This window comes from Lontra canadensis, unplaced genomic scaffold (genome assembly GCF_010015895.1).
Source record: "Lontra canadensis isolate GAN:19392208 unplaced genomic scaffold, GSC_riverotter_1.0 scaffold25, whole genome shotgun sequence".
NCBI classification, from domain to species: domain Eukaryota; kingdom Metazoa; phylum Chordata; class Mammalia; order Carnivora; family Mustelidae; genus Lontra; species Lontra canadensis.
Window position 1 is genome coordinate 14,435,956 of NW_022631019.1, and position 11,245 is coordinate 14,447,200.

The window sequence follows — 11,245 nt, forward strand, 5'->3', positions numbered from 1 at the left end:
CTGGGTGGCTCAATGGGTTAAGCCTCCGCCTTCAGCTTGGGTTGTGATCTCAGGGTCCTGGGATCGAGTCCCACACTGGGGTCCCCACTTGGTGGGAAGCCTGCTTCTCCCTCTCCCACACCCTCTACTTGTGTTCCCTCTCTCGCTGTCTCTCTCTGTGTCAAATAAATAAATAAAATCTTTTTTAAAAACAAAATAAAATAAAAATAATACAAGTATCAATATGATAGAAATAAAAATGAGTGGAAGAAGGACCACCCCCCAAAAAAATATCCAACTGCACACTAGTCCATAAGACAATGATGGCTGATGCAAAGGAGCTCGTACCAAGGACCAGAGTGAAGAAAACCTGAATAAAAAGAACAGCGCAGCTCTGGATGCCGCTGAGCCCTCTAAGGGACCAAACCCGGCGGAAGTGCAGGTCTGAGACCAAGCCTGAGGGTGTAAGGAGGAGCCCTGGAAGTGAGGCGTGGGGGGAGGGAGGGATGAAGGGGGGACAGGAGAGGTGGGTATCCCTGCCAATGAGGCCAAGTGAGTTGTGAACAAGGTAACAAATGAGCTCACAATGTCAATTGCAGCTTTGAGGTCCAGGGGACCTCGCATAAAAGCAGACTACTGCACACTGATCTCCCACAGCCCTGGGGGCACCCTCCAGAGGGGATGTCCCAAAGGCAGTGGGAACAGAAGGCACGGCCGGCCGCTTAGAGAGGCAGTGAAAGCCCTCCAGGCTGCACACCTACCTGTAGCTCCTTGATCTCTCCTCCTCTGGGAGGCAGGAGGCTCAGGGACCAGATAAAAGGCGTGCAATCCTGGGGACCTACTTACACGAAAAAATGGTGGTTTATCTGAAATGCAGATTTAAGTCTGTGTCTTGCATCTTGTATGTGAACCTAGTAACCTCAGAGGCCCGGACGCATCTCCGTTTTGCATATCGATACATCCCTGCTGGGGCCACTCCCACCAAGATGGGGGACACAAGGCAAGAAACAGCAGGATTTCTCCATGAGCTACCCCTCTGGTCAAAACCACCTCAAGCTTTTTCCATAAAGGGAGTTGGTTGAATAATGTCTCCTCTGGCCCAAAAGGCAAATCTAGCCCCATGAAAAGCACTCAAAACATTCATTGTGCTTCTCAGAGCCCGTTCTCTTGTGGGGAAATGAGGCCACATCTTCAGGGCGGCGGGAACAGCGGGAGGCTTCCATGTCCTTCTTGAATGATTGTTGATCACAAGCACGTATTACTTTTATAATCACTAAAAAGCAATAGACATTTCCATATTGAAAATAAAATGAGGCCACAGTAAACCGGATCATCTGTGAGGGCCCCTCCAAGGCTAAGAGTCTGCAATTCTAAGTAACTGTCTGTTCGTTATTTGCATGTAATTTTAGAAACATTCAGTGATACAGACTAGTTATGGGTTTTTGTTTGTTTTGGGGGGGTATTTGGGAGATTTGTGGGGGGGCTTTGATTCCCCCAAGGACTCTGAACTCAGCCACTCACTACTGGTGCCTGCTGACCCTGAACATTGAACAATCTTCCCCCTGCCCCCACTCCCAGAGGTCACTTGGCTTGCCTGGTGGGGCCGAAGTCTCTGAGCTGGTTCTTGACCTAGAAGACTCCCCAGATGATCTGTTCTGAAGCCAAGGAAGGAGCCTGGATGTTGGCTGTGTAAGAGCCCCGAGATCGTGAGACTCCTGGGCCCCATCGGAGCAGACCTGGGATTCTACAGAACCTATGGTTTAACAAATCCTGAAAGGGGGAGATGCGTCCCCCCACCCAGGGACAACTGTCTCCTAGTACTCCAGTCCCCTCCCCAGTTAAAGCACCCACTGATGGACGCAGGGGAGGACAGAAGACACTCATCTATATGCAGCACTTGTGGACTCCTAGGAGGATGAGGGCCTGCTTCTGGGTCTCCCAAACCTGAGTAGAGCACTAGTCCCACCTCCTACTGGCCCTTTGACCTTGGGCAAGTCACTTAAGGGCTCCGAGGATTAAATGAGATAATGAATGCCAAACCCCAGGGCTTCTGGGAGGAGGATCCGAGTTCGCAAACAGGAGTTTTACCTATTTAATCCTCAGAGGGCCCAGAGGCAGCCCTTTGGCCAGAAGGAGCTTTTCAGCTGCAATTCCCACAGACCCAGGACTGCTCCGGAACGTTCCCCCACCCTCAAAAAGTACCCCTGTGCTTCCCGGCCAGGCGGGGGGGATTCTACTAGGCGCTGGCGCTCTCCCGGCTCAGGAGCAGCAGCCTGGCCCATGACCTTGGAGGAACTGAGGAGAAAGCTTCACCAAGCGACAGTACTTTTCCACTACAGGGCTCGGCCACCTCAGCTGGCTTTCTGCTGTGCAGACTGGAGGCAAAGTGCGCCAGGCCAGCCCCATCAGGAACCCACCCAAAAGCACTCAGAGATGGGGGTAGGGATACGCGGCGACTGACAGGCAGCAGGAAACCTGGAAAGAGGAGGTGGATACCGAATGCGCCATTGGGAGCGTGGAGACCACCAGGGAGGTCAGAGAAATGTGCATTTAGCAAAGCCCTCCCGTACATCTCAAAAGATTCCTACTCCTTAACCGCCCCTCCTTCCCCACTCTTCCAGTAAGAATGATTAAACCCGTTCCACCGCGCCTGTGCCGGGTCCGGGGCGAAGAGCAGCGCGAGCCGGCGCGGGGGAGGAAAAAGAGGAGGGCGAGGGGAGGGGACAAGAGAGCTAGCGGTCCCGCCCGGTGATGTAGGCAGCCCGGGGAGGTGGAGCCGCGACGCCTGAAGGAGTCCCCACTGCAATCGCGCTCTTGGTTTACCCCTCCGAGCGGCCAGCCGCCAGCCCCAGCTCCCGCGACCTCCTTGCCGCGGCAATTTGAGCGCCAGGGACCGCGGATTCCCCTGTTCGGGCCTGGGGGGCGCCTCCACCACGCCCAGCCCCCTCCCCTCTTCGCTTCCCGGACGGCTGGAGCTACTCCCGGGGGAGGCTGTTCCCGGACGCTCGGCCGCCGCCCGGGCATCTCGGCTGCCAGCCCGGCCGGGCACCGGGCATCTCCGGACACCGACTGGCCCCGGCGCCACCCAGCTGCTGGCGACCCCGGGGCCGCGGGCTTCTGATCGCCCTCCCCTCCCCCGGCCGCCGGGCAGGACGCCCGTGAGCTCCCCGTGCCCCCAGCCCCTTTGGCCACCGCCGCCGCGATGCTGCCCTGGAGACGCAACAAATTCGTGCTGGTGGAGGACGAGGCCAAGTGCAAGGCGAAGAGCCTGAGTCCGGGACTCGCCTACACGTCGCTCCTCTCCAGCTTCCTGCGCTCCTGCCCGGACCTGCTGCCCGACTGGCCGCTGGAGCGCCTGGGCCGCGTGTTCCGCAGCCGGCGCCAGAAAGTGGAGCTCAACAAGGAGGACCCTACCTACACCGTGTGGTACCTGGGCAACGCCGTCACCCTGCACGCCAAGGGCGACGGCTGCACCGACGACGCCGTGGGCAAGATCTGGGCGCGCTGCGGGCCGGGCGGGGGCACCAAGATGAAGCTGACGCTGGGGCCTCACGGCATCCGCATGCAGCCGTGCGAGCGCGGCGCCTCGGGAGGCTCGGGGGGCTTGGGGGGCCGCCGGCCGGCGCACGCCTACCTGCTGCCGCGCATCACCTACTGCACCGCGGACGGGCGCCACCCGCGCGTCTTCGCCTGGGTCTATCGCCACCAGGCGCGCCACAAGGCCGTGGTGCTGCGCTGCCACGCCGTGCTGCTGGCGCGAGCGCACAAGGCGCGCGCCCTGGCCCGCCTGCTCCGCCAGACCGCGCTGGCGGCCTTCAGCGACTTCAAGCGCCTGCAGCGCCAGAGCGACGCGCGCCACGTGCGCCAGCAGCACCTCCGCGCGGGGGGCGCCGCCGCCTCGGTGCCCCGCGCCCCGCTGCGCTGGCTGCTCAACGCCAAGTGCGCCTACCGGCCGCCGCCCGCCGAGCGCGGCCGTGGGGCGCCGCGCCTTAGCAGCATCCAGGAGGAGGACGAGGAGGAGGACGCAGACGCGGAGGAGCGCGAGCGGCCCGAGGTGCTCAGCCTGGCCCGGGAGCTGAGGACGTGCAGCCTGCGGGGCGCCCCGGCGCAGCCGCCGCCCGCGCAGCCCCGCCGCTGGAAGGCCGGGCCCAGGGAGCGGGCGGGCCAGGCGCGCTGAGAGCGCGGAGTGGGGAGCAGGACTTGCGGCCCCAGCCCCGGCCGGCCTGACTTCCAGCCTCCAACCCTGGCCGTGCCCGCTTCAGCTCCCTTCTGGTGCCCTGCCGCCCCCGCCCCCCGCCCTTGCCTCCCTCGTGGTCTCTGTTGTTGCCTACCCCTTGTCTCATCCTGGCTCAGGGTGACGCCTGATATGCCCTTGATTATTGGGGGACAGAGGGGAGGAGAGCAAGAGAAGTATTCGATGTTCACCTTTCCCCCCACATCCGGAGTTTCTGACTGCTTTCCATCGTGGAATTGTCCATAAGCTTTACAATAGGTCTTTGTCCATAGACCACCCCCTCCCTCCCAAAACAACCTCTCCAAAGAAGGGGAAAGAAGTTTCCAGAAAACCAGGCGGGTGGCCTTGGATGTAGGCCAGGTGGAAGCGGTGGTCCTCCCCTTGGCCAGTCAAGCCTTCCTTGCTGGGATGGGACCAGTTCTGGGCAGGCATTCTCATAGAGGACGAAGAGTGGCCCCAAAGACCTGAGACCAGGTCCAAAGTGGGAAGGGAGTCCGCTGCCATACTCACAGGCCCTATTCCTGGCCTCTCTGCCCCCTGGAGGACTTCTGGACTTGGCTGCTCTGCCTCTGGAGAAGACTGGGCTGGTCCTACCAACCCAAACAACAGGTTAGACCAGGTATCAGCCTTCTGCCCAAGGCAATTGCCCAAGTTTGTGCCCTGGTACCTGGCACCCCCAGAAGACTCCACCCCCCATCTCCACAGACAGATGTGTGGGGTTCCCCACTAGGTGCCTCCAAGTAGGACCAAGATGGGGTCTCCAAAGGAGGTAAGGAGAAACTCTGGCAGGTGCTTGAGGACACTGACTACCCAGAAAGTGGACACAGAAGAGATGTCCCCCTCCCCCCACCTCCAGTGGAGGCTGGTCAGGGCAGGAGGGTCCTGACAGGAGGTGGGTTCTCATAGCCAGCTGAGGAAGGGGCATGTGTTCACCCAGCAGAGGGAGAGGGCCCCTGCTCAGGTGTGTCTCAAGAAGGCCACAAAAAGCCCAAAGATCTATGTGTCACCAAATGATCATTGTAAATAAAGTGGACCTGCTTTTTCATCCTTGTCTCCACTCTGGTGTTTTGTTTGATGCCAGGCTTGCTGGGGACAAAAATACTATCAGAACTCTAAGGGACAGGACAAGCCCCTAGGAAGGGGCCCCCTTTAGCATCTGGAGCCAAGCGGCAGGATGGGCGGGGAAGGGCTGCCGCCAGGAAGCTGTTTCCTTAATGTCAGGGAAGGAGACAGTAGCAGGTGTGACATCACCTGTGCCAAGCCTTGGAGGAGTGTCTGCTGTCTGTCTGGGCCTCCCAGAATGTCTGTCTGTCTGGGCACTCAGAGGCGAGTGTCTCTGGGATGTTTGGCAGGGAGGGGGCATGGGGGTGGGGACTTCTCATCAGCCCCACCTCTTTGAGAAGATTCCTGTGTATGTCAAAGCCTGTGGTCTGAGCACGGTGTCTCCCCAGGGATGAGGAGGGGGGTGGGTCATAAAGGAGATGGGGTGGGTAGCACATTTTTCTTTCCGAGGAGCTAGAGAAATCTGCCCAGACCTTTGTGACAGGGTGAGTGTTGAGCTTGGATATCTTCTTTATTCCTGTACTGAACTGGGCACCGATCCCAGACTTCTCCGGAGCCCAGACGAGTAGCCTCTGCAGTGGCCGGCCGTCAGGACAGTTCTGTTTCCTGGAGCTGCGGGAACAGAGGGTAATGCTGCCACTTCACCGGGCAGAGCCCAGGCAGGGGCAGGGCTCCTCGAAGGGGGAGGCTGGAGATGACTCCACGTGTCGGGGAAGAGGGACGACAGGGACCCACCAGCCAGGATGCCCTGCATGTTCATGGCTCCCCTCTTACGCATCACCAGCAGTTCTGTTGGTGTTCCTTTCCATTTGCAAAAGGAGAAGAGGACCCGGGAAGATGTCAGACCAGAGAGACCAGGATGCGCTGCGGGCGAGGCAGCTGCTGGTGTGTGAAGCAACCTCACCCGGAAACAAGGTCGCAAGTGCACCATCTTTAATCAGACTCATGGGGGTGACGCTGACCCAATGCCTGTCTCGGGACAGGTACTGACTGGACACTGGGGGTCCAGGAGTCCCTCTCCTTGGGCTCTTACAGTCTTAGGTGAGATGCACATGATTAAAAGAGCAGAATTGCTGCATAATAATGCACAGGCACCTTCTCAGCCTCAGCTCCTACTCTGCTTTTCTCTGGGAGCCTCCCAAAACACACACACACATGCACACGCACACACACACACACACAACCCTCCTCCCTCCTTCCCACTCTACTCTCTATGCCTGGGGTTAGAAGACCAAGGCGAGGGGACTCTGCCTCCTTACCAGCTGTGTGACATGGGACAACTCACTTAGCCTCTCTGAGTCTCCCCTTGATTAACATGAAAAAAAAAGGATAATATCGACCTCACAGGCTAATTGTAAGAATGAAATAGAATCCTACCCCAAAACATTTTGGTAAACAATAAAACACCCAACACATATGGAGAACAGCTGCTTTACCCAGAGGGCCCTTCTCTTAAGATTAGGACTTCAGCGTGCTTGCCCAGCACCCACCGCAACCCCACAACAGTGGGTACAGGTTGTCTTTCTGGCCACATCTCCACCTTCAATGACATAAGCCACAGCATAGCACAAACTGACACCAGGTTATAGAAGGGGATCTCTGGGAGCATCATTCCCACCAAGAGAAGGGGGCCACTCCCACCTCCATCTCTGCACTGACCTTGGCTTTCTCCCTGATCTTAGGTACAAAATGGAGAGGAGCCCTGACCCACTGGTCACGCTGTCTGGTGCTCCTGCATGCTTTCTCCCGGCCGCTACAGGTTCCCCGTCTATAAAACGAAAATCGGGTGGGCTGGACCAGTGGTTTTCAAATCACGTTCCTCTGATTCCCCAGGGGTGCCCAGGATGCTGCTGTCGGGAGTGAGAGGCAGATTGGATGGGAAGGCCCCCCAACCTGCTTTAACTGAAGCCGCTTATCTGTTGTTTTCTCTTTGGGGTTTCTGTGATTCCCTTTGAATAAGGGGATCCTCCCAATTTTTCTTTCTTAAGTTCAAATCACTGGGTGACCTGCTCTGTCAATTCCCCTTCTAGCCCCGATGCGGCATGCATCTGAGGTCCGTTGGGCTGACGGGGTCTGAGAAATAACATCGGCACCAGCATGGGTCTTCCCAGGACCTCTTGGGCCTCATTTCCCACTGTCCTGATGCCCCTCCACAGCAGCTGACAAAGGTGTGACAAAGGTGACAAAGGTGGCTTGTGCCACAGCCCACAGATCCCAGGGTCAAGTCGCTGACCCACCCTTAATGCCATCGTGACTCTGTGGCTCATCTTCCAGACGGGGTCCTGTTTCCAGTTCCCCAGACAGGGCCATGTGCCCCCACCTCGAGGCTTGTGCCTGTTCTCACTACTGAGCATGTCCTCTTTGGCTACACATTTTCAAATCCTACCCTCTCTTCAAGGCCCAGCTCAAATCCCACCTCCTCCAAGCTTTCCCTAATGCACATCCCTCTTCCCCTCCTGCCAGATCCAGGGGTGAGCTCTCCTTTCAAGCTTGCGCAGGAGACGGTCTTCATCACGTGACCCCTAGGATTGCCCTTTTTCTGTGTGTCTCTCATAGCGATCTATTTCACTTCCCCGCCCCCTTCGGTACCTTGACCACAGTGGGGCAAGGGCCGGTGCTTGATACTAATTTGTTGAATGAGTGAGTGAGTGAACCAGATGGAAGAGCCATCACAAGGTAGGAAACCAAGTGGGTGGAGAAGCATTCCTTCTGCCAAGCTTCTGCCTGGAGATGCTGAAGGAGAACTATATCCTCAGACGCCCTGTTCAGATGGATGGCTATGAGAAAATCAGCAGCCTGACATGAGGTCACTGGGGGAAACAGAAGCCGCCGTCCCCGGAATCGGCTCCGTGCTCCAAAGCCTCAGGACTAGGCTTTCTCGCTCTGCACACTAGACCAGCGCCCAGCACAGGGCTGACGCAGGACAGAGCAGCTCCTCGTGGTGACCCTCCAGGCTTACTGGCTGGGCAGCCGGAGGACCGTGCAGACAGCTGCACTCTCTAACACACAGGTAGTCAGTCTGGATTTGGGCGTCAGACACATCCGAATGCCAGCCCCAGAGCTGCGCTTTGGCCGGTTGTATCACTTTGGGCAGATTTCCGAAGGTTTCTGGAGCCTTGGTTTTCCATCTGCAAAAACAGCGATAGATGAGTCTAGGTCTTATATGGGTCTTGGGAGGATGAAAGAGGGCGCTGCCTTTGGGCAATTTATTTAGCCCCGTGCCCGCCAAACTCAGTAAGCAGTAGCTGCTGCTTTCTGTTTATTATTACCATTCTAGCTGACGCTGCTCACTGACAGCACTGGGATGACATCAGGTGCCTGGTCACATGATGCCTGCTCCCCACCCCAGGGTGGCTCTCCGCCTAAAGTCCCATCATCGCTAAATCATGGGAGGAGATTCAACTACAGTTTGTCTCATCTTTGTCTCTAGTTGTTCAACTGACATAAGCCCAATCATCTTAACTCTAGAGTAGACCTAGTATCTTGTGTCTTTTTTTGTATATCCTTTTCTTTTTGCAAAAGCACGCCGAGCAAAGCACACCTAGGTGAATGAATGAATGAATGAATGGGTGAATAGTGAGTTAAGATTAGCAGCTGCAGGCAGCAGTGCTGACACATATCCTTCCCAGACAAGGTCTTCAGAAAGCTGGGAGGTCATTCCTTCGTGAGTGATGGCTCAGCTTTTCCCTGCCACCCCCCTCTGCCCATCCCTGTTTGTCCTTGGCTCCAGGCTATGGAGATGAGGAGGATGCTGCTGGCTTAGGGACCAGGCGCGGTCCCCAGGAGAGCACAGCTGGAAAGGATCAAGGGGGCTGATATACAGATGTCATGAGTCTCGGAGCCAGAACGGTCCTCTCTCTCCTTCTGCTCCACCGCCTGCCTGTCCAGGAGCCCATATGGGTTTGCTGATTGATCCAGAATAACTGACTTTCATCATCCTCAACTTCTGAGGGGACAGGAAGCTGGGCAGGCAAGACACTAAAGAGGAAGCTGGCAGTCAAACCACCATAAGGGAGACCTCAGCTCAGAAGAGTGGGCTAGCACTGCTGTGTGCTGGGACATCTTGGCAAAGAGAGAAAGGAGCTGGGTGGGAAACAGGCAGATCTTGTTTTTGCCTGCCCAGCATTGCCCCCCTTTATGGTGGAGTCTGCTTCCTCTTCCTCCTGGGAACACAACTAAATTCTCCCATTCTCCTCCTGTGCTGAGGTGTGGTCATGCGACTAGGTTCTAGCCAACACAATTCATGACTGTCACCTGGGAGGGGGCTGGACCACAAAACATAAGCTTTGCTTTATTCTCCTGTCTGCCTGCTGGGTGTCATCACCCAGGGTGTCCTTGGCATCCATGTGTTGAAGATGACAGCGCCTCCATCAGCCTGGGCCCCTGAATGACCGCAGGAAGTGGACCCCCACCCCTGCCACCAAGGGGAGCAAGAAATAACAGTTTCTTGTTAGCCCCAAACGTGTCAGGGCTGTCGCAGCACATAGCTTACCTTCTTGTGACCCACTGCCCTGGGGCTCCCGGTGAAACCACCATCCCCCACTCTTAGTTCCTGGTGTTCTTTCCAGGGGAGCTGACTTTGCTCGCTTGGGCTCCAGCGGAGGTCATGTGATCGGGGCCTGACCAATCAGAGTAGCCCATCTCCTCAGCTCCAGAGATTGGTTCTGGGATGGGCATGAACAATCAGAGACAGGAGAACTTCGTTCTGGGTCTGTCGTTGAAAGTTGGGGAAAGAGAGACTCTCTTTCTGCCAGGGTTCCTGAGAGGTGGGGATATATCCGGTGTTGCCGGCAACCGTCTTGCCACCATGAGGAAAGAGAGCCTGAGAGACCAGCACTATGAAAAGCAGAGGGGCACCCAGAGAGAGCAAGACCAAGCCCCATGACGTTGCTTGAGCCCCTGGATCCCACCACACCTCCCCAGTTCTGCTTTCGATGTTTTCAGTTCGTAAAGCCAATAAGTTGTACTTTTTGCTTAGGCCAGTGTGAGCTGGGCTCTGTGTCCCTTGAGTCAGAGAGAACCCTGACCCTGCCATCACTGTTCTCATTGGGTCCCCCATGCTGGAAAAGGGGGATCCTTGAAAGGCTTCAGGGTCTGTCACAGGTTAGGTCTGGTTATGGGACATCCAGCTAGTTCACGAGATCCCTAAGTCCCCAGGCCCCTTCCCTCTCTGGGGGCCATGCTCTTCCATCCTGGCTACCCTTTACACCCCTTCCCCCTCTCTTCTCTCTGGTGCGGCTTCCTTCCCTGTTCACGTGCCTCCGTGCCTTTGACCAGGACATGGCTCTGACCCCAACTCCACGTCTGGTTATACTTTAGTATAATCAAAGTCTCTGGCCTTCTTTCAAGTGCTACAGCATGAGGCGGACGGGTGCAACTCAGCCTCTGGATGGTCCCCCAGCTCGAGAATCCACCCTCCCCCACTTAGCTCCCGCTGGGGAGTGGGCTCACCAGACGGAAATCTCTTAGGGGACCTTGCCTGGGGAGGCTCGCTTCCGACAGTGGAGCCGAGGCTGAGCAGGCTGATCTGGAAAGCAAAAGCCTAGAACTGCCTTCTAACTGCTCCGAATGTCCACTTTCTCTGTCATGTGGAGGTGATGCTCCCAGCAGCTCCTGCCTCAGAGGGTTATTCTAAGCGGCCGTCCAAATGGGATGGAAGGCCCAAGAGCTGTGAAAAGCATCAGCTTCCGTAAAAGAGCCTGGGGCCTGGGTGCATCCTTATTGGCTCCAAGCCAAGAAAGCTGGAGCGAGGCAACTCTGCAACACCCAGGCTGGAGGCTCCCATTTGGAGGAAGGAGCCCACAACAAAGGAAATGAGCACAGAGCCCAGGGAGGGAGGTTTAAAATAGACATCTGCAGGGATTTCCCGCAGGGGAGAGCCACATGGCCAGGAAACAGCTTGTGGAGCTCCCAAGATAAGCTCTCCACCTCCGCATGTGCACAGACACCACCCCCCAGGGTGGACTTGGG

At 56.9% G+C, this 11,245-nt stretch overlaps 1 protein-coding gene across 1 annotated transcript; it reads left to right on the forward strand.

The window, feature by feature from the left end:
* Positions 1-2,620: 2,620 nt before the first annotated feature.
* FAM43B (family with sequence similarity 43 member B) lies at positions 2,621-5,258 on the forward strand. The gene has a single exon (XM_032863633.1). The coding sequence runs from the start codon at positions 3,182-3,184 to the stop codon at positions 4,154-4,156; it is 975 nt and encodes a 324-aa protein (XP_032719524.1). The 5' UTR covers positions 2,621-3,181; the 3' UTR covers positions 4,157-5,258.
* Positions 5,259-11,245: the final 5,987 nt, after the last annotated feature.

Coding starts and splice junctions, on each gene's coding strand:
- FAM43B (XM_032863633.1), top strand. CDS start 3,182: ATGCTGCCCTGGAGACGCAACAAATTCGTGCTGGTGGAGGACGAGGCC.